This window comes from Odocoileus virginianus, chromosome 9 (assembly GCF_023699985.2).
Source record: "Odocoileus virginianus isolate 20LAN1187 ecotype Illinois chromosome 9, Ovbor_1.2, whole genome shotgun sequence".
Lineage (NCBI taxonomy): Eukaryota > Metazoa > Chordata > Mammalia > Artiodactyla > Cervidae > Odocoileus > Odocoileus virginianus.
Genome location: NC_069682.1, coordinates 30,969,626 through 30,993,544, shown reverse-complemented (window position 1 = coordinate 30,993,544; position 23,919 = coordinate 30,969,626). Strand labels below are relative to the sequence as shown.

Sequence of the window (23,919 nt, the reverse complement as noted above, 5' to 3'; positions counted from 1 at the left end):
TTCACTCCAGAATAGGTAGGATTTCTGTAAGTAATTTGGTGACAAAGGAAAGAGAAGTAGGGTACTCTAGGAATTCTTTACTCCAGTGTGGCAAAAGGACACATTTCTGAAAATAATAGATTGTTAGCCTGGGGACACTGCAGTTCAGTTTAATAATATGTGTTCTGTTGATCTGTTTGCAGATTTGTAGAGTCCATAGTTTTATATAATTATAAATTATATAATTCTGTATTATAATTCAGTAGGGCCTACTTTTGTTTCCTGGATATTTTTTTTCTCTTAAAATGTGTTAACAGTTCACCTGAAGAAGCAGTAGGTTACAATAAATATGAAAGGGAAATATAAAACCTTAAAATACAGATGTTTATAAATATGTAAAATTTTTATGTAACAGGATTTCAAAAAGCCTCAGTGAAATAATGAAAACTAAACTTTGTAAAGTCCATTGTTACAAATCAGTGCAGTTAAGTCCCATTAGAGTTGGAGCCTTAGTCATTCTGAATCAGTATAACATTTGAAGTATATAATGTTTTTCATTCAGGTATTCATTACCTTCAGGTATGTAATGTAGTTTAACTACTAATACAGTATTTCACAGTAGATATTCTGTCACACCAGCAACATCTCTTTCCATGAAAAAGTTATTATCTTCAAAAGCACTTAGGTTTTTAATGTTTTAGTAAATTAAACATACCATCCTGTACTTCATAAGTTGTAAACAGGGGAGCTTTATTCCAGCAGGTTGATTTATCAAAATTCTGGTTTGGTGGGAACAAATCAAGGAGGTTTTTTTCACAGGTTTTATATCAGTCTGCCACTAAAGGAAGTTTAAGACACAGAAATTTAAAATGTTTTTTAAGTAAGTTTATTTATGGTCACAGATTCATAAAGAAATTATAGTTTGAAAAGTAGTCAAACATAGGGTGGATTTTTTAGTACTGAATTCCTGCCATAGGTGTATTATAGGAATTCTAAAAAGAAACATTCCTTACAAGTCTTCATTGCTAAAAGGTGAGTTTAAAAATAAACAATTCAAAATTTTTTAAAAACAGAAATTTAAACTTTTAAACTTGTTCATTCTGTAAACTTATGATGTTAAATATTTAGATTTATTGTTCATTGTTTTATACTGTTGGCCTAAAATAGTAAGTTCATATCATGTGTGTGAGAACATTCAACAGATATTTATGAAAAGAACTTGCTGTTTAAATATGAGCAACTTGCCATTTTAGAAAATTATTAGTATTTTGTACATTAATTACAAGAATTAATCATGAAGACAAACAAGAAAATAGAATGCAATGCTAGCAGACAGCTTATGACACAGGAGTTCAGGGCAGCTTGACTAGTGGAAGCAAACTGATTGTGGTGCTGATGATAAAACACCTGTCACATGGACTCTGACTTTAGCCCCTGAAACCAGCTGAGAGCAGTAGGATCGACAGGCAAGGAGAGTGTCCTAAATACTGACTTCCCACTTGCCTGTACAAATAGGAAATTGATGTTAGACAAAACATAGCATGATTCCCCACCCCCGTCACAAATATCCTCACGTGGCTAGTCTAGTCCCCAAAGAAGTGGGTCATGTCAGAGTCATCACCAGTGGGAAAGTCTCTGGTTCTAGGTGCCTTGTTAGCTGATAACAGAAGATACTATCATAAACTTGGGGGTCTTGGTTGTTTGACTTTCTTTGTTCATATATTTGATATGTATTTCCATGTACTAAGCTATGTAGAGTCAGGTGTTCAGTCTGTTCTCTGCAGGCTTGTCCTTGAACAAGATATTTAATTTATATGGACTTGAATTTCAATAACAGTGACATGTTTATGAAGTAAAGAAGATTGTTATGACATTTTCTCTGGTAGTCTGTTTTTCTATAAGAAATTAAAAATAAAGTTAAGATAACATTTATAGCAAGATGTGACTTAGGAACTTTTTTCTTTGAAGAAGTAAATCCAATATAGAAATGTAGTTAAATAATGTTAATTGGCCAAGTGGTATTATATTTTAAGATTGGCAGGCTTAGATGTTTCCATGTATTAAAAATATGTAGTTCATTCTCTGAACTACAGTTTATCTATAATGGCTTATTTTCTGAAAGCTATCCTAATAGTCATCCATCTGAAACTAAACAAGAAGTGTGCCAGTGTGTTTCAGGAGGGGAAAGAACATGAAGAACTCATGCAGGGGGCATCTCAGTGGCCAGCCCTGAGTCCAGCCCCACCACTCCTCATACCTCCCTACAGTATGTGCTCCACAGTCCCCTGCAGGGGAGCCTTAGAAGCGTGGTCTAACTGTATGTTACTTACTCTCTGATGACTGTAGTGACATTTTTCAGATTTGAAAGAATGAACATTCAATAACTAATGATGACATTGTTACCCTTGTAGAAAATGGTTATAGTGTACCAAACTCCTTTCATGTGTATATATTCACAACAATAACCTGCATTATAATTTTGCTTTTGTTTTGTCTAATTAACCATACAAAAGAAGGGAAGAATTATGTTTTAGTGAAAAAGATATGAGACTTTAAAGTCAGCTTGCATTTGACTCTCAACTTCACTGTTCACAGGCTGTGTAACTTGGAAGTCATTTAACCTTTTCTGGGCATCACATCCTCTCTTTATAAAACAGAGACACATCAGTGTGTTGGTTTTGAGGATCAAATACTAAACACAATATCTGGCACATAGCAGAGGGCCTTGGTGAGAGCTTTGGTACTATTTTGGGAACATCTTTAAAATGTATGATCCTTCTTTTGCAGGAACACCAGATGCATTTTCCCAGTTGCTCACCTGTCCGTATTGTGACAGAGGATATAAACGCTTTACCTCTCTGAAAGAACACATTAAGTATCGCCACGAGAAGAATGAAGACAACTTCAGCTGCTCCCTGTGCAGCTACACGTTTGCATACAGAACCCAGCTCGAGCGCCACATGACCTCCCACAAATCAGGACGAGAGCAGGTAAGCGGCACCACTCAGATCCACCCACTGTCCATGCTGAGAACTCCTCACTCTGTGGAAGGCAAGGGCTCTCTCACACTGAGAGCGTAAGGGGCTGCACTAGACAGTGTCTGGTCTGCAGCCTTGTAAAAAGGACAGTGATTATTCCTTTGGATGATCGGGTCATTTCTGAGTTTAAACTAAGCACATGTAAATACTATGAACACTATTTTAGAAGTGACTACATTTTTTCTTTTTCAGACAAGGTCCCTTTCAACTCAGTTATTTTGCTTATATCATAACAAATACGTCATGTTGATAGCTGGATTTCAAAATGCATTCTACTAAAATGTTCAATGTAGGAAAAATAAATACCATTTCATAAACCACATGACTTACTACTGACCAGTAGAGGAGAAAATCGAACAATAATCAAGTTTAATTTTTCATGAAACGCTGACTATTATCAGTATAAGCTACTGTGGCTTTTTCCTATGTAAGGGAAGTGGCCTCTTAAGAATGTAAAGTTTAGACTGAATCATTTTTAATCTGAGGATTCACTTTTCATATTGTTTATTCTGTTTCTGTGTCGCTTTGCCTCAGCTTCTAGAAGTATTAACCAAGACTATCCTTAAGTTAGGTTGCTGGCTCTGAACTTAAGGATTAAAGTCAGAAACGTTTTTGCCAGTTCTGCTTTTGTAAGGTCAACTGTAAATAATCAAATTAATATCTGGTTAATCTAGATTTAAAAATCAAATAAGTATTCAGCAGCACACGGCATGTTGAAGGTGTGTGCTGTGCTTGGGACACGTGTTCAGTCTCTTCTATCAAAAGACTCGGAACACCTGACCACCTGACTGCAAGAGTCTGCTCCGTGTATACCCACGTCACTGACCCCAGAGAGCATGAGTTACCCTCTCGGCTCTGACGGCTCAGCCAAAAACCAGGCCAAAATCTGTAAGAGAAATAGTGATGAGAATGGGCCAGCCTGCCTTCTCAGGACCCTGGTGACAGTACTCATGAAATCAGGGCGTGTGGGGAGTACAGGCAGGCATGCGCACAGCACCAGCTCTTCCTCACCTAGGTCAGCGCTTCAGTCCACAGAGGAGCACTTGGGGTGGGAGCGAGTGCCGCGAGGAGGAAACCGACCCACAGACGACAAACCCCACCTTCTCATCTGCCCCAAACGAGTCTCATCAGGGACAGAACAGAAGCATGCTCTTGGTACCCCGCTGTCCCGACCTGACCCCAGTGTGGGTGGGCCCTGGGGACATGGCCACAGTGTGGACGAGCCCTGGGGACGTGACCACAGTGTAGACAGGCCCTGGGGACGTGACCACAGTGTGGACAGGCCCTGGGGGCGTGACCACAGTGTAGACAGGCCCTGGGGACGTGACCACAGTGTGGACAGGCCCTGGGGACGTGACCACAGTGTAGACGAGCCCTGGGGACGTGACCACAGTGTAGACAGGCCCTGGGGGCGTGGCCACAGTGTGGACAGGCCCTGGGGGCGTGGCCACAGTGTGGACAGGCCCTGGGGGCGTGGCCACAGTACAGACAGGCCCTGGGGGCGTGGCCACAGTACAGACAGGCCCTGGGGATGTGACCACAGTGTGGACAGGCCCTGGGGGCGTGGCCACAGTACAGACAGGCCCTGGGGATGTGACCACAGTGTGGACAGGCCCTGGGGGCGTGGCCACAGTACAGACAGGCCCTGGGGACGTGACCACGGTATAGATGAACCCTGGGAAAGGGGCTATTGAGGTGACATTTGGGGAGCAGAGCTATCCTGCAACTGCTGCCCCCACATCGTCTTCATCCCAAGGGCCTTTGTCAAAGAAAGGAGCTTCAAAGGACAGAGGGAACTGGAGGGAAAGCAGGAGATGCTGTGAGAAAAACAAGTCGTAAGACTTCTTATGAGATGAAGGCCACTGTGTGTGTGAGGCTTTCTCTGAGGGATGTAAAGGTAGTCGGTTGGTTTCATATGTGAAATATGTGGTCAGACCAAGGTCAGAAATGAGCCGTGAGGAATGTGGAGGCCAGCAACATGAGGGGTATAGTTGGGAACCGTTTAGGTTAGGAGGCAGAACGTCTGCCTTGCTGGCCTCTGGAGATCAAGGTAAGCATTTCCATGTTGTCTTATTCATGCAACAGATGTTTGAGTTTTGATTCTGTGTAAGGCCTGCTGTAGGGGTTCAAGACATAGTAGTGAAAATGAGCAAGTCCCTGACCATAGCGGGCATGTATTATAGGTGAGAGGAAACAGATGTAAAATATAAACACAGGTAGAATGAAGAAAACAAAGCAAAGTAAGAGGATAGAAAGTGGTGGAAGCTGCCATTTTTTTTTTATAAATAGAGTAGAGAGACCTTTGAGACTAGGACATCTGAACCTAGACTTGGGTGAAGAGAGGGAGCAGTCACAGAATGACTGGGAGAAGGGCGTTCTGTGCAGAGGCAGCAGAGAGCGTGACAGCCTCGAGGCAGAAGCCAAGGAACAGCAGGCAACCAGGGTGCACGGAGGGAGAAAGAGGCTCGGTAGGGAGGAGGCAGATGATGAGGCCTCTTGTATGAGCCATGGCTAAGGCCTGTGCTTTTACTCTAAAGCATGATAGGGAAGCATTTGAAAGATACTGCATTTTGTGTTTATGTCTTATTTTTAAGGCCAGATGCGCTGCGGGGTGGAGAGTAGATCGAGAGAGACAAGAAGGAAGCAGGAAGCACACTTAAGGGCTGTGGCTGTAACCCAGGCCAGAGGCACTGGTGTGACAGATGTGACATCATGAGGATGGTGGCTGCAGGCTGGCCTGCTGAGGGATTGGATAAGGGTCTCAGGGAAAGAGAGGGACCAGGATTCCTCCAAATTCAGGGCCTAAGCAATGATCAGATAAATGAGGGGTTTACTCACAAAGGTAAGAAACAGGAGTAAGTGTTAGTCACTCAATTGTGTCCAACTCTTTGTGACCCCATGGACTAGCCCACCAGGCTCCTCTGTCCATGGAATTCTCCAGGCAAGAATACTGGAGTGAGTAGCCATTTCCTTCTCCAGGGGATCTTCCCCACCCAGGAATCAAATCCTGGTCTCCTGCACTGCAGGTGGATTAAGCCCCAAAAAAAACAGGAGGAGGAGGAGCTGATTTCCAGGAGAGAAATGAAGAGGTCAGTGTAGTCCTCTTAGCAGATGCCTGTCACTGTTCAGTGGGGACATGGAGGAAGCTGTGAGAGTCTGGAATGGAGAGAGGAGAGATCTAGAGAGAGATGTTTTGAGTTGGAGCCATGTATTCAGTTTCAAAGCCAGGGGTTTGGGTGAAGTAGAGCCTGAGACATACTTCACACTCATTCTCTGACCTTCCTGTGTGAAGGACAGAAGGAAGAGCATAGAGTAACAGAGCCAGAGCCTTTGAACGACGGGCAGAGTCTTGGTGGTCGTCATGAAGGGGAAGTGTAGCGGGAAGTAAGGGGTGCTATCAGTGGGAGCAGGGCTGCAGAGCGGCGTGTGTGCAGGGGCTCGCTGGGTGATGAGATGCGGACTCCTGCTGAGGAGGCCTGGAGACTCAGGGCTGGAGACCCGGTACCTGCAGCCTCGGAATCTGCCCAGGGGCAAACAGGAGTCCTCTGGACGTTTAAGAGCGGATGTATTGCATAATTCAGTTCAAACACTGCTTTTGTAAGATGAATGAAGGGTGCAGAATTTATTCAAAGTATGTAAAAGTGGGGGTTGATCAACCAGACAGAAAGCTATTACAGTAATCCATATTTGACTGAAAAGAGGGAAGTATTTTTTAAATCATCAGATTAAGATTTTGGAAATACCAAACTTACTAGAGAGGATAAAGTTCTGAAAAAGCCCAGCCTTTTCTTCTCTTCAGGAGACCTTGTACTTCTGTTTAGTTAAGTATGCTTGAGACAGATTCCTGGACATTCTGGACCATGGTTTCTTTATCTGTCAATTAGAGTGCAGGTGAGGGAAATCATCTCTAGTTCCTGGTCCAGTATATATTTTTGCTAAATGCTATATTGCGTCATAGAGTGATTCTGATTATTTAAACTGGGAAGTAGAGATTTTCCTTTATGTCAAAATTCTGTTGCCACTGTCCTCTTCCTTTTTGGTAACATTCCAAGTGTTAGGTTTTTGTGACTGCTAAGATTTGAGGCCTTTAAGAAACAAAAGAACCACCCAAACATTACTTTTAGCAGACTGGATGTTCTTTATGTCTAAAGCTTTTTTGCTTTATAAATAAAATACCAATTCTTTCTTACAGAGACATGTGACGCAGTCTGGGGGTAATCGTAAATTCAAGTGCACTGAATGTGGAAAAGCTTTCAAATACAAACACCATCTAAAAGAGCACTTAAGAATCCACAGTGGTAAATATTTGTTTTCTTTGTCTACCTTGAATATCATAGAGATTATGATAATAAATTAATATCACATGTGAATTACACATAGGGTTAGAAACTCTATGCAATTGTTTTAGGATAAACACTAATATGGAGACATTTTCTGCTTCTTTGGCTAAACTATATCAAGCTAAGAGGACACATTTTGAATTTCCTAATAAGAATATAGCATTTTACAAGATGTACAACCTGAGACACTTGAGCTTTTTGATGAATGTTCATTTCATTGCCTCTGTTGCACAGTTAACAAGGGAATGATAAAGCTTGTACGATACATGCTTGATAAAGCGTGTGCACAAGGAAAGGAGGAGATGAAGATGTTCTTTACATAAGAGAAGGAGAGATGGAACTCAAGATAGGAGATGGCATGGTGCACCGAGGGGATTGTGGGAGAGGGCAGCACGAGGGTGGGAACTGTGGCATGAGAGGGGACTTCACGGAAAACGGGCTTCCCCCACCTCAGCCTCAGTTCTGCACTACTCGTCATCTACAGCTTCACGTGAAAAGTGAACATTAATACATGGTAAAAACATTATGTCCATTTTAGAGACTTACAATCAAAGAGAGTTCTATTTGCCTTTTTTTGGAGGCTTTACTTACCCAAAAGCAACCAAGAAAATTCACATTTTGTTATGAACTCTGTCTCCTGGTTAATTTTGATGGGTTATTTAATATTAAATAATTTCAGTGAAAGACAACTGTTAACTAATGAGTGGGAAATTACAGATTTCTGCGTATGCTTGTTTTGTGAAAATTATTATATTGACAATTATTAATAGATTTTACAAATATCCTGCAAAAAAAGTACAGTTGGGTGGCATTGTGATATGTGTATTTTATTTTGGAACTGCATTAATAGAAGTCGTGCTGAATTGCTCATTGAGGGCTAAAGAATGTTACCTCTTAAAACATGCCCAAACTGAGGTTCATACAAATACATTTTTAAAAATTTTTAATATGTTAATATGTCTGGAAGACAAAGCTATCTTTTGGCGTCTGCATCAGGATCCTATTTCTTAGCTCTTGTGCTATTGAACAGTTTTCATCAGTTTCATATATATATATATTAATTAACATTATATTAACATATATCCAATGGATATTTTTTCTCTACTACTGTCCTTTTTTTCCCCAGCTTTATTGAGATATAACTGACACACAGCACTGTATAAGCAGCATGATTTGACTTATCTTGGCTATTGTAGATAATGCTGCAGTGAATACAGGGCTGTATATATAATCTTTTCAAAGCAGTGTTTTCATTTTCTTTGGGTGAATACTCAGAACTGGAATTACTGGATTAAAAGGTAGTTTTCTTTTTAATTTGTTGAGAAATCTGTATATCATTTTCTGTTGTGACTACACCAATTTACATCCTCACCCACAGTGACCTAGGGTTCCCTTCTCTCCACATTCTTGCCAATACTTTTTTTTTTGTAATAGTCATTCTGACAGGTGTATGGGGATATCGTATTAATGATGTTGAGCATCTTTTCATGTGATTCTTGGCTTCTCTAAGTATTTTTTGGATAAATATATCTGTTCAGATTTTCAGCCCATTCTTAATTGGGTTGTGTCTTCTTTTGATTTTGAGTTGTAAGAGTTCATTGGACATTTTGCATATTAACCCCTTATCATTTATATCATTTGTAAATATCTTCTATTCAGTAAGTGGCCTTTTCAGTTTGTTCATAGTTTTTTTTGTCTATACAGAAGTCTTTCAGTTTGATGTAGCCCCATTTGTTTATTTTTGCTTTTGTTCCCCTTTCCTGAGGAGACACTTCAAAAAAAATATTACTGAAATCTATGTCAAAGAGCTTACTGCCTGTGTTTTTTCTGGAAGTTTTACGGTTTCAGATCTTTAATCTGAAATATACTTCTGTGCGTAGTATGAGAGAGTGTAGTTGTCCAGTTTTCCCAACACAATTTATTTGAAGGGGCTTTTTTCCCACTGTATATTCTTGCCATAGATTAACCACCCTCATGAGTTCATTTCTGTGGTTTCTGTTATGTTCCATAGATCTATGAATCTGCTTTTGTGCCAACGCCATGCTAAATGACTGTAGCTTTGCAGCATAGTTTGAAATTGAGGCATGTGATACCTCCACTTTTGTTCTTTTTCAAGATTGTTTCAGCTATTTGGCATTTTTTATGCTTCCATGCAAATTTCAAGAGTTATTTACTCTAGTTCTGTGAAAAATGCATTGGCATTTTGATAGGAATTACATTGAATATGTAGAATGAATCAATGTAGAATCATTGAACCTGTTTTTGTAATTGTTCTTTCTTGTTATTAATGTCTAGAAATTCAACAGATTTCTACATTAATTTCGTATCTGGCAACTTTACCAAATTCATTGGTGAGCTCTAGTAGTTTTTTAGTGGCATCTTTAAAATTGTCTATGTATATAGTATCATCATCTATAAACAGCGACAGTTTTACTTCCTCTTTTCAATTTGGATCCTTTTATTTCTTTTTCTCATCTGACTACTGTGGCTAGGACTTCCAATACCTTGTTGAATAAAAGTGACGAAAGTAGATATCTTTGTCTTGTTCCTGATCTTAGAGGAAATGCTTTCAGCTTTTCACCATTGAGTATGATGTTAGCTATGGGCTTATCACACATGGTCATTATTACATTAAGGTATGTTCCTTCTGTACACATTTCATTGAGAGTTTTTTTTTATCATAAATGGATATTGAATTTTGTCAAAAGCTTTTTCTGAATCTATTTAGATGATCATATGGTTTTTACTTTGAATTTGTTAATGTGGTATATCACATTGATTTGTAGATATTTAAGCATTCTTCATCCCTTGATAAATCCCACCTGATCATGGTATACCTGGGTGTTTCAATGTATTACTGAATTTGGTTGGCTAATATTTTGTTAAGGAGTCTTGCATCTGTATTCATCAGTGATACTGGCCTGCATTTATTTTGTGTGTGCTTTGTCTGTTTTGATATCAGGATGATACTGACCTCATAGAATGAGTTCACAAGTATTCCTTCCTATCCAATTTTTAAAAATAGTTTGAGAAGGATAGGTGTTACATCAATAATGATTCATGTCAATGTATGGCAAAAGCCACTACAATATTGTAAAGTAATTAGCCTCCAACTAATAAAAATAAATGGAAAAAAAAAAGAAAAAAACAAAAATACAAACGCTTTTGATGGAAAGGTTACACATTTCCTAATTATCCTTAGAAAATCATAGCATTTTCTAAGTCTACTGGTACTGTGTGACACTTCCCATTTTCCATTTTTTTCTCTAAGTGTATAATTTAAAATGTCCAAATTATAAATTCATGATTATGAATTTTGAATTTTATGTTAAAATATATTTGTTCAGCTAGTAAATATTGGTTCAGATGTTCAAAATAAATAAATAAATAAATTTATTTTTAATAACCCCACTTCTTACCAGAAGGGCTTCCCTGGTTCAGATGGTAAAGCATCTGCCTGCAATGCGGGAGACCCAGGTTCGATCCCTGGGTCAGGAAGATCCCCTGGAGAAGGAAATGGCAACCCACTCCAGTATTCTCGCCTGGAAAACTCCATGGATGGAGAAGCCTGGTAGGCTGCAGTCCATGGGGTCGCAAAGAGTCAGACACAACTAAGCGACTTCACTTTCTCACCAGAAATGATTTGAAGTTGTTGATAGGGATTATAGCTAATTCATTTTTTAATGTTGAAGTTGGGGTAATAAAACAGTAAGATTTTGTATATAAAAATGAATATCCTATTGCAGTCATATAGGAGGGTTGCAGATCTATAGATTATATGCAGTTGGGAAACACAGATGGTACAAAACATTAAAATATAAGTCCAGAAACAAGAAGTTGATATCCAATCACAAAATCCTGCACTGATCATCAAAAATCAGCTTCAATCAAGTCATAATGCCTGTACCGTCTACAGAAACCCTTCAGGTGTTTTCACAGTCATGCGCTTTATGTAAGCTCACAGTATGCTGCTGCTCTAGAAGAGGAGGCAGATTCGGGCCACACCAGGGCACACGGGCTCCTGTGCTCTGCTCTCCGTTCATACTTATGTCTCTCAAGATTATTTAATATTAGGCTTGTATATCTTTAATACAGCAGAAAAAGTAAACATATAAAGGAAGACAGGCATGAAGTAAAAATGAGAAAGAAAAAAAAAAGAGTACTATGAATTCCTTCACACGTTGCTAGAAGAGACCACAAATTAGACCCTAGGTTTTAGGAAGTAAGAAAACTACGGATAGTAACAGAAATCTAGAGTGTTAGTAGGTAAAAAGGATCAGATGTCAGAAGATGAGAGAAAAAGCACAACTCTTCTGACACTGGAGTCCATAGAGTTGTTCCTTGGCGCATCATTAAGAAGAAAGAACCAAAAGATAATTTACATCATCCTCAGAGGATTCAGTAGTGTTTTCATTCTAAAGTAAGATTCTTCCATAGAGGCCAGTGATATTTCACAAAAATGCAGTTCAGAAAGAGCACTGTCCCAGGGTGCCCAGTGGATACCATCCAAGTCTACAGCTCCCTGGTGGTTTATTCCAAGGGGAGATTTCGAGCAGGGCTACTCCAAGTCATCCCAGGTAAACAGAAACCGAGGGCAAGCATTTAGAAAGTATCGTATCAAGACAATGCTGTGAAAATTTCATTATATTCTATACAGTGTTAGTCCACAGGAGATTGGAAAATGTTTTTAAATGAAAAAAACAATGATCATTCACCACAGGTAGTTTTGAAAGTACTGTTTATAGTACCTAATAATGAACCTCATATCCTTCAGGAAGCTCTGGGGGTTTTTTTGCAGCCGAGTTTTTAACAGGCATTGAAGATCAGGGCCCTCAAGTAATGTGCCCTAGAATTGCATGGATCTCTTCTGATGTCCATGAAATGAACTCTATGCAGAGTCCTGTGTGTCACTGTCATATAAACTTTGCACATGGGAACTGTGCAAAGGAGCTGTGAGGAGGCCACTGCACCTGCCCACAGAGAGGGGTGCAAAAGAGCCCCTGCACCCAGGCGGGGAGCCTCCCCAGCAAGTAACCCGAGTTTGTTCCATGGCCTGACAGTCATTTCAGCCTAGAAAACTTTTATATCAGGTGCAACTGAACACCACCTTAGTCATTAGAAAAAAGTCAGTGTGCATAATGTATCAAACTCAGAGCAGCACAACTTCCTGCTACAGTAGTAGTTACAAACACTAACCTAGGTCAGTAACTGAGGTGATGTGCTTTAGCTATGAAGTTAGAATTAGAAATACGGCTTTTTCTAACAAACATAATGACTTTGGCTTTAGAATCATTGTTCTGCAGTCTTTTTTTGTAGCAGCAGTAAAATAACAGGGTGATTCCCATAATAGTAATGGTAACTAGCACCTGCTGGACACTCAGCTGCATTAAGTCATGCAGCTCTCACAGTAACCCTGAGAGGTAGATGCTACTGTTTCCTCCTTTTTTTACTGATGAGAAAATGGGGTTTCAGAGAACTTAGCTTGTCCCCAGTCACTCAGTGGGACACAGCAAAGCTGGGCTCTGGGACACAGGCCTCCTGACTCCACAGCCACTGCCATCCCCACTGTGCTCTGTAAAGACAGAAATAATCAATACTGCAGATGCTTATTTTCCTTGTCAGCAAGGGAACAAGCATGTAGTTCATCTAAAAAGGTCATCAAATAATTAAGAATGTTAAAATAAGAGAGATGCTAAGACATATCCCTTGTTTTATGCCCACTGGAAATTTTCATCAGATGCATTTTGAGTATTGAGTCACATTTCAGGCATCCCATTGGAAAGATATTGATAAAACTGGAGAATCTCAGAGGTGAGTTAACAAGCGGGTAAGAGTTCTGAAGAACACATCCCATGAGTAATGTGTGAAAGACCTGGACACATTTAACCTGCATGAGGGAAATTGAGGGATACTTGTGACAGCTCTTCATCACATCAAAAGTCTGGCTTGTCGAGGAAATGTTAGACCAGCTCCATGCAGAATCAGAAACAAACATAACAGGGAAGGCCAGCTTTGGCTTAGTACTGACCTTCTGTCTCATTGCTTTTCTAAAGAGTCACTAAGATTTCTTGAGAGCACACTGAGTTTTGCTATATCATCTCTTATAACTGCCAGAAGAATCCAGTGAGGATGTATCTACATTTATTTATGCACCAAAACACTGAAGCTTGGACAGGTTAAGAAAATAGACATAGTATGTGACAGAGCGAGAATCTGAACTCAGATCCTGGTCCTCAGCAAAGCCAGACGAGACTGCCTTCCTCAGATCTGTCCAGTGGCATTGACCTCCTTTTAATAAAAGAGGTTAAGCAGAGATGAGCCGGTGCCAAGGATGATATGAAATGAACCCTTAGTTGAGAAGGAGGCTGTACTATAGGGCTTTATTAGATTCCTTCCAACTCTAATTTGATTATGCAGACACATTTGAGAAAATATAATGCACTTGTTTTAATCTTTACAACATTGAAATTCCAAGACTAGCAGGTCCTATGCTTTCTTGCTGCTTTCCTTTTAATCATTAAAAAAAGGGGGGGAGAGAAAGAGCTTTATTTTGCCACTGAGTAGATAAGCAGCATCACCACAGCTCATCGTCGTACAGTTAGCCACTCATTCATCTGGCAGAGGCTTACAGAGCAGCTCTGTGACCTGCACGCAGCAGGGGTGGGGAGTAAACGGCACAGAAACCTGGACCTCCCTGAAGCCAGGCATCGGCAACCTTCAGACTATACATTCATGAACTAGAACATGTTCAAACTAAAGTTAAAAAAATACTGGGTTGTAAGAAAATATTCCATTCAACTCAAAAATTTCTGTCAGAGTACCCCTAGTGACCCAGAATACCTTGTACCCTGGAAGGTCTTGGGGAGTGACATAAGGGAGGCCTCTGCAAGCAGGAAGCTTTTTTCCTGACATTTCACAAAGATGTTGTATTTGTGCAGCAAAAGTATACTCTGTGTTTTAATACTTAAATGTTCTAAGTTACTGTAACCACTGTCACTGAAATTGAAACTCCAAGATGGTTTTCATACCAAGAGGCTGAGTGGTAAAAAGACACAGGTTTGCTCCCCACGTTGGGAAGACCCCCTGGAGGAGGAAATGGCAACCCGCTCCAGGCTCCAGTATTCGTGCCTGGAGAATCCCATGGACGGAGGAATCTGGCAGGCTGCAGTCCATGAGGTTGCAAAGAGCTGGACACGACTGTGCAACTGAGCACGCAGTGAACATGGCCTTATTTATCTAGAAGTACACACACCCCTCGTAGCTCAGCTAGTAAAGAATCCGCCTGCAATGCAGGAGACCCTGGTTCGATTCCTGGGTGGGGAAGTTCCCCTGGAGAAGGGAATGGCTACCCACTCCAGTATTCTGGCCTGGAGAATCCCATGGACAGAGGAGCCCAGTCGGCTACAGTCCATGGGGTCACAAATTGTCAGACACGACTGAGCGACTAAGCACACACATACATCCCAGCCTAATAAGCCAAGGCTTGTAACAACACTTGTATTTAAACTTTTCTTCCCCACTGAAAAATGTCTTTTCAAGGAAACCTATGAATATAGGAAGGATAGATATTCATATGACTCATACAGTCAAGGATAGATGTCCACACTTATTAAGTCTTATGGGAGATTTTGCTTCCTTTTGTCTAATATTAATTTCTCCTATAGATGGTTAAGTAGAATAAAATATAGAGAATTACATAGTTTAGTGACACAGGATAAGAAAAAAATTACTTGAAAGAGTGGGATGTAATTTTTTGGTATCTGAGAAAGACTTGAACTTTTAAAAGTGAGCAGAACTATTATACGCACCTGAAGAGAAGGTTCTCTTACTGGTCAGCATGTAGTTCAGACTAACATTTTACTGGTGCTTGACATTTATGTAGGTTTTCAACTTAAAAGTGACAGTTCTAAATAAAATTGTATCACAAGCATACATGGTAACCCCCTTTTTAAATTGATACTGCTTGTTTTAGGGAAAATGTGAATATGTGAAAATTTACGAATGTAATTCTTTGTTGTTGTTTAGGAGAGAAGCCATATGAATGCCCAAACTGCAAGAAACGTTTTTCCCATTCTGGTTCCTACAGCTCACACATAAGCAGTAAGAAATGTATCAGCCTGATGCCTGTGAACGGGCGGCCAAGAACAGGGCTCAAGACCTCGCAGTGTTCCTCACCCTCCCTCTCAGCCTCTCCGGGCAGTCCCACGCGACCACAGATGCGGCAGAAGATAGAGAACAAGCCCCTTCAAGAGCAACTTCCCGTAAACCAGATTAAAACTGAACCTGTGGATTATGAGTTCAAACCCATAGTGGTTGCTTCAGGAATCAACTGTTCAGCCCCTCTACAGAACGGGGTTTTCAGTGGTGGTGGCCCCTTACAGGCAACCAGTTCTCCTCAGGGTGTGGTGCAGGCCGTTGTTCTGCCAACGGTGGGTTTGGTGTCCCCCATCAGCATCAATTTAAGTGATATTCAGAATGTACTTAAAGTGGCGGTAGATGGTAACGTCATCAGGCAAGTTTTGGAGAATAATCAAGCCAATCTTGCATCCAAAGAACAAGAAACAATCAATGCTTCATCCATCCAGCAAGGCGGCCATTCTGTTATTTCAGCCATCAGTCTTCCTCTGGTTGATCAAGATGGAACAACCAAAATCATCATTAACTACAGTCTTGAACAACCTAGCCAACTTCAAGTTGTTCCTCAGAATTTGAAAAAAGAAACCCCAGTCCCTACCAACAATTGCAAAAGTGAAAAGTTACCAGAAGATCTTACTGTTAAGTCTGAAAAGGACAAAAGCTTTGAAGGGGGAGGGAATGACAGCACTTGCCTCCTGTGTGACGACTGTCCCGGGGACATCAATGCACTTCCGGAGCTAAAGCACTATGACCTGAAGCAGCCCGCCCAGCCCCCTCCGCCCCCCACCCCAGAAGCTGCCAAGCCCGAGGCCTCCGTTCCATCGGGGTCCGGAGATGGCAGTTTGTCTCCCAGTCAGCCACCTTTAAAGAACCTCTTGTCTCTTCTGAAAGCATATTATGCTTTGAACGCACAGCCAAGTGCAGAAGAGCTCTCAAAAATTGCTGATTCCGTGAACCTACCACTGGATGTAGTGAAAAAGTGGTTTGAAAAGATGCAAGCAGGACAGATCTCAGTGCAGTCTTCTGAACCATCTTCCCCGGAACCAGGCAAAGCCAACACCCCTGCCAAGAGCGATGATCAGCCTCAGGCTGCAGATGCAGATGAAGCCCAGGACAGCACAGGGAACCGCCAGAGCCCTCTGAAGAGAGCTAGCTCTCCCGTCTTACCAGGGGGCTCGGCCGTCAATGGTTCCAGAAGCAGCGCCTCCTCCCCTTCCCCACTGAACCTCTCTTCCTCCAGAAGCGCACAGGGTTACTCGTACCCGACAGAAGGGGCGCAGGAAGAGCCGCAGGTCGAACCTCTTGATCTCTCACTACCAAAGCAGCAGGGCGAGTTATTGGAAAGGCCAACTATCACTAGTGTTTACCAGAACAGTGTTTATTCTGTCCAGGAAGAACCCTTGAACTTGTCTTGTGCAAAAAAGGAGCCACAAAAGGACAGTTGTGTTACAGACTCAGAACCAGTTGTAAATGTAATCCCACCAAGTGCCAACCCCATAAATATTGCTATACCTACCGTCACTGCCCAGTTACCCACGATCGTGGCCATCACTGACCAGAACAGCGTTCCGTGCTTGCGAGCACTGGCTGCCAACAAGCAGACCATCCTGATCCCCCAGGTCGCCTACACATACTCAACCGCAGTCAGCCCAGCGGTCCAGGAAACACCCTTGAAGGTGATCCAGCCCAATGGAAATCAGGTAAAAAAGAAAAAAAACCACTCCCAGCCCCAATCCATTGATCAAATGCTAGTCTGATTTATTTTAGTGAATTTCTCTAATAAAAATCAGGCATGAGAGAGCCAAGCAGCTTGTTAAACTGTCATGTTTGAAAGGAAATAGCTGACTGTGTGCGTTAGCTGCTGCGGCATCTTGGCTTTTGTTGTTTACTGATCCAGAGTGTAGTTTTCAACTGCAGTTTTAAGTGTTATTTTTGCTGAAAAGAGGGTTGATGGGTCTCGGCTGTAAGACTGACTGACTGAAACTAGAGATGGAAGAGGAAAGTAAAATTCAAATACTCATTAATCAGACTTCTGTTTATAGTTAAGTTCCCAGAATTCATCATAGTTTCTGCCTTGATGATGATTATCAGCAAATGAAAATTTGTTCACAGATGTTTTATACCAGGCAAACCTAGCTCTCACTTTTTGTGTTAACCTCTGTTTATAAAAGGCTTTCATAAAGCAAACAAAAATTAAGTATATAAAGAATTCACCTAGTGAGTTTACTGATGATTTTATAAGCTGTAAACTCGTGTTCAATCATCATAATACATGAGGAAACACAGTTGTGAATCTGTGTTTGTATTTTCCTCTGTAACACTCTCCAAGTCCATGACAGTTATGATAAAGCTGTTTTGCATGACTGTTGTGTGTCTCACTGTCTGGACTTTGTCTGTGTCACTGACCTTGATGTCTCCATTTTTTCCATCAATTTCTGATTAAATTTATCTCCAGTATTCATTTGATTCAATCTTTTTTCCAAATACTTGCTACAAGAAGATGCAACTAAAATAATTATAATATCCTGTTCAAGTATATGTTTTGCTACTTTTGTCTCCTGTTGCTACCAATGGGTCTTCCTGTAATTGTGGTAACCTTGAAAAAGTTTTCACATGGCTAAATTTTTCATGAAGTCTAAATTTTAAGTGTATAAAACACTCTTCACACCTCTGAAGAATAAACTGGGAAATTCCAGTTAATGGATCCAATAAGATTTAGAGTCCCTTTAACACCAGTGGCAGCTCACAAGTGACAGAAAAATGTCTGTCAGCACTTCCCCCACCTTATTGTTTAGTCGCTCAGCTCAGTTGTATCTGACTCTTGGCGACCCCGCCAGGCTCCCCTGTGCACGGAATTTCCCTGGCAAGAATACTGGAGTGGTTTGACATTTCCTCCTCCAGAGAATCTTCCTGCACCAGGGATTGAACCCACATCTCCTGCATTGGCAGGCAGATTCTTTACCACTGAGCCACCAGGGAAGTCCTCTCCCGCCTTACAAAGCTGTAAGAAATTGTGGGAAACCTCTAAACTTGTGGGAAATGTGTGAGTTTAGGATGGAAGTCTTCAGGAAAGACACAGGATCTTAGGGGCCCAATCCCACTGCAGGCTCCCTGCAGAATTCTTCCACCTACAGGAGACCCTGCTGCCAGTTTTCTCCCTAACCCTCACCCCAAAACTCTGAAGATTCACCATCAAGCAGGGATTCTTGTTTAAAAACACAGCATTGTTTTTCCATCTTGCTTAGAAAAGTGATAGAACAAACCTCCCTCTTTATAAGGAGACAATGAAGTTTAGTTCACAAAATTCTAAGGTCCTGGAAGATACAATTTAAAGACCACTTTTAAGAAACAGAATCCTAATTTTCACTTGGTGAAACCCAGAAGGTAAATGATGCAGTTAGAAATTCACAACTGTTTAGCAGACGCATCAGTTAAAACGTTCTGCAGACTTCTGGTAAATTAATTCTACAGAGGGGACTACGAGCGTTCTCCGCAGCGTCCTTTCTTTCCGTGCCCGCTGACCCTGGGCTGCCTTTGCTGTTTGACTGCACTGCCCCCTCACCTGAACCTTCCCTTGGAGCCTGCTTTGGTCAGGTTGTTGAAAGCAGAAATCAAAGTTCCTTCAGCTCTGCTTTTATTTATGTCTGTAGTTTATCCTGTAATCGTAAATGAACATTTCCTACTTCCTTTTTTCCTCTAGGATGAAAGGCAAGACACTAGCTCAGAAGGAGTATCCAACGTAGAGGATCAGAACGACTCCGATTCCACGCCCCCCAAAAAGAAAATGCGGAAGACAGAAAACGGAATGTATGCTTGTGATTTGTGTGATAAGATATTTCAAAAGAGTAGCTCACTGTTGAGACATAAATACGAACACACAGGTAGGTATGTTAAGGAAGCTGCCAGTTATGCAGAGTTGAATTGATGGCTATTTCCATAACCGGAAGTGCCCCAAGGCCTAGCGGCTCCATGCTGTTTTATTTCATAGCTGTGCCCTTATTTTCAGGTAAAAGGCCCCACGAGTGTGGCATCTGCAAAAAGGCGTTTAAACACAAGCATCACCTGATCGAGCACATGCGCCTGCACTCCGGGGAGAAGCCCTACCAGTGCGACAAGTGCGGGAAGCGCTTCTCCCACTCGGGCTCCTACTCCCAACACATGAACCACCGCTACTCCTACTGCAAGAGGGAGGCCGAGGAGCGGGAGCCCCCCGAGTCGGGGGCTGCGGGCCCAGGGGTCCCACCCGAGCAGCACGCGGGGCAGGGCGACTCGGACGAGAGGGAGAGCTCGACGCGGGAGGAGGATGAGGACAGCGACAAGGAGGAGGAGGAGGAGGAGGAGGAGCGGGAGCTGGAGGAGCTGGAGGAGAAGGGAAGTGGAGCGGCGCGAGGGCCGGAGGAGGTGGAGGACGGAGAGGAGGACGGCGAGGAGGAGATGGACGACGAGGAGGACGAGGACGAGGAGGTGGAGGATGAAGGGGAGAGAGCAGAAACGGAAGGTGTGGGGCAGGGGGCGGGGGCTGGAAGCCAGGCCCACAGCTTAGAACACAAAGTAAGTGAGGGCAGCGAGCAGGTGTCCGAAGAGAAAACAAATGAAGCCTAATAGTTTTTCTAGAAAAGAAAGAAAATTCTAATTGGTAATGAAGTTTTGTTCTATATTATACATGCTTTTCATGGAAACACAGTAACCTGTATACTGTGATTTCTGTTCACTACTGTGTAAAGTAAAAATTTAAAAAAACACAAAATCAAAAAAAAAAAAAAACCACACAAAAAAAAATCCGGGTGTGCCTGAACCTCAGACCTAGTAATTTTTCATGCATTTTTCAAAGTTAGGAACAAGTTTGTAACATGAAGCAGATTAGAAAACGTAATGACTCAGAAAGCAGAGATTTAACAGGTTAAAGAAAGCTAATTGATTAGATGAGCACCTGACATTGTTTCATTTTATCAGTATTAATTAGCACTCTTACGTTGGTTTATTCTTAAGCTGTACAATTGGGAGAAATTTTATAATTTTTTATTGGTAAACATATGCTAAATCCGCTTCAGTATTTTATTATGTTTTTTAAAATGTGAGAACTTCTGCACTACAGAATTCCCTTCACGGAGAAGTATAATGCAGTTCCAAACCGTGCTAACTACCTTTTCTAAATTCAACCTAGAAGGTAGTCATTTCTAATATTTAGATGTCACAGTAGAGCGTATTCTCATTTAAAGTGTATTGTTAGCCTTAAGAAAGCAGCCGCTAGAAGAGCTGAAGTTTCTTACTCATGTGGTTTAAAATGGAGTTGACGAGATTGCCGTTGAGTTCTGATTGCAGGGACTAACAGTGTTGATACTGGTGAGACAGCAGAGACGTCAGAATCAGTGTTTGTAATTGTGTTTGCGTACGTGGTACACAAATATGAAGGATGTGATATGAAGCTTTGTATCTCCTCTGGCCTTAAGCAAGACCTGTGTGCTGTAAGTGCCATTTATCAGTATTTTCAAGGCTCTGACCAGCCTCCGTTCATGCGTGGCCTACAATAACTAGCATTTGTTGATTTGTTTCTTGTATCAAAATTCCAAAATAAACTTAAAAACCACTGACTCTGTCAGAGAAGCCAAACACTGGGACATTTCACCCTTTAATTCCTCAGTATTCATTTTGCGTTAATTGACTTTCAGAATTTCTCTACCGAAACTAAAGGGAAATTTTCTAATCTGCTTTATCCATGTACTTGCATTTCAAACATGGACCTGCCATTGTTATTTGGCTCATAACTGTTTCCAAATGTTAGTTATTATGGACCCAGTTTATTAACAACATTAGCTGATTTTTACCTATCAGTATTATTTTATTTCTTTTAGTTTATAGATCTGTGCAACATTTTTGTACTGTATGTCTTCAAACTTGGCAGTATTAATACCCTTCTTACTGACATATGTACTTTTAGTTTTAGAAAACTTTTATATTTATGTGTCTTATTTTTATATTTCTTTATTTATTACACAGTGTAGTGTATAATACTGTAGTTTGTATTAATACAATAATATATTTTAGTATGAAAATTTGGAAAGTTGATAAGATTTAAAGTAGAGATGCAATTGGTTCTCTTGCATTGAGATTTGATTTAACAGTGTTATGTTAACATTTATACTTGCCTTGGACTGTAGAACAGAATTTAAATGGGAATGTATTAGTTTTACAACTGCAATCAAGTCATTTTACCTTTACCCAGTTTTTAATATAAAACTCTTAAATTTTGAAATTCACTGTGTGACTAATAGCATGATGCTCTGCGGTTTTATTAAGAGATTAGTCTAACCATAAAACTCTCATTTCCTTAGGAAGCCAAATTAGGATAACCTCATGTAAACAGTGTTGGGAACAATGTTTAACATTTTGTGCCAATTTGTTCCTGTATTCATGTATGTAAGTTACAAATCTGACTCTTCATTTTTAAGTTCCTTGTTACACCATGGTCATTTTCTAGTTTTTTACCAGACTCCCCATCTCACAATAAAATGCATCAACAAGCCTGACTTGCTGTCCTTCTTTTAATCATTTTCAAGAGTTTCTCTGGAAAACTCTGTAAAGTGGGTATACAGTCATCCTGCTCTGGGTGTATCTTGGGCTGAGTTTGGGTAAATTCAATTCCCCACTAAGTCAGGGATTTTCCTGCAACTGGTGTTTCTGGGGATGTCAGAGGTGACAACGAATGGCCAACTCAGAGCTTGCGTCCTCATCCAGAAGCTTTTACCCCCAGTCCAGATCTGTGACCTGTCACCCTCGGGAAGCTGGGTGAATTCACTGTCTTTCCTCTTTGCTCCCCCAGCCTTTGCCTTCCTCACCTCAGCCCTTACACTGTCACTCACGCCCTTCACACCAGGACCAGGATCCTCTGGGCCACCAGCCAGGTCACTCTCCTGCCCCAGTGCCCAGCACAAGTCCATGCGGCCATGTGTGCTGAACAATAATATAATTTACATGTTAAAAGAGCTCAGCTATGTCTTTACTACTCTTTTGCTTTTTTGTATATGTTAAATGATTTCAGCAATTTGATAATGTCCTTATTCAGGTCCTATTAAACACTAAACATAATAGACAAATAGTAAACTCCCTTTCTGTCTTTCTATTCTGATTTGTGAGTTTATTTCTAGGTGTCTTCCTTGTGCTTAACCTCATGGTACATGACCACAGATGCTCAAGGCCTCTGGGGGGAGTGTCGGCACCCATCCTCACAAATTCCCGTGAGGACCCCTTTCCTTCTGAGGGCCTCACATTCCCAGGATAACGCTTCACCACTTCTGTCACAGAAAAAAGCTCCCCAATAAGCACGATAGAGGTTACAGTTCAGTCGCTCAGCTGTGTCCAACTCTTTGCGACCCCATAAACCACAGCACGCCAGGCCTCCCTGTCCATCACCAACTCCCGGAGTTCACCCAAACCCATGTCCCTCGAGGCGGTGATGCCATCCAACCATCTCATCCTGTCATCCCCTTCTCCTCCTGCCCTCAATCTTTCCCAGCATCAGGGTCTTTTCAGATGAGTCAGCTCTCTGCATCAGGTGGCCAAAGTATTGGAGTTTCAGCTTCAGCATCAGTCCTTCCAGTGAACACTCAGGACTGATCTCCTTTAGGATGGACTGGTTGGATCTCCTTGCAGTCCAAGGGACTCTCAAGGGTTTTCTCCAATAACACAGTTCAAAAGCATCAATTCTTTGGCGCTCAGCTTTCTTCATAGTCCAACTCTCACATCCATACATGACCACTGGAAAAACCATAGCCTTGACCTGACGGACCTTTGTTGGCAAAGTAATCTCTCTGCTTTTTAATATGCTATCTAGGTTGGTCATAACTTCCCTTCCAAGGAGTAAGCGTCTTTTAATTTCATGGCTGCAGTCACCATCCACAGTGATTTTGGAGCCCAGAAAAATAAAGTCAACCACTGTTTCCCCATCTATTTGCCATGAAGTGATGGGACTGGAGGCCATGATCTTAGTTTTCTGAATGTTGAGCTTTAAGCCAACTTTTTCACTCTCCTCTTTCACTTTCATCAAGAGGCTTTTTAGTTCCTCTTCACTTTCTGCCATAAGGGTGGTGTCATCTGCATATCTGAGGTTATTGATATTTCTCCCAGCAATCTTGATTCCAGCTTGTGCTTCCTCCAGCCCAGCGTTTCTCATGATGTACTCTGCATATAAGTTAAATAAGCCAGGTGACAATATACAGCCTTGACATATTCCTTTTCCTGTTTGGAACCAGTCTGTTGTTTCAGGTCCAGTTCTAACTGTTTCTTCCTGACATGCATACAGGTTTCTCAGGAGGCAGGTCAGGTGGTCTGGTATTCCCATCTCTTTCAGAATTTTCCACAGTTTATTGTGATCCACACAGTCAAAGGCTTTGGCATAGTCAATAAAGCAGAAATAGATGTTTTTCTGG

General features: G+C 41.3%; 1 protein-coding gene across 8 annotated transcripts in view; it reads left to right on the top strand.

Annotated features, from left to right (window-relative positions):
• Positions 1 to 22,020, top strand: part of ZEB1 (zinc finger E-box binding homeobox 1) — a 190,165-nt gene extending 168,145 nt beyond the window's left edge. For all 8 annotated transcript variants that reach the window (XM_070472143.1, XM_070472139.1, XM_070472142.1 and 5 more), the window contains 5 exons: positions 2,767 to 2,969; positions 7,210 to 7,315; positions 15,383 to 17,193; positions 19,194 to 19,374; positions 19,500 to 22,020. In XM_070472143.1, the coding sequence (XP_070328244.1) occupies positions 2,767 to 2,969; positions 7,210 to 7,315; positions 15,383 to 17,193; positions 19,194 to 19,374; positions 19,500 to 20,095 (2,897 nt within the window). In that variant the 3' untranslated portion in view covers positions 20,096 to 22,020. The remainder of the gene's footprint in view (positions 1 to 2,766; positions 2,970 to 7,209; positions 7,316 to 15,382; positions 17,194 to 19,193; positions 19,375 to 19,499) is intronic.
• The last annotated feature ends 1,899 nt before the right edge of the window (positions 22,021 to 23,919 follow it).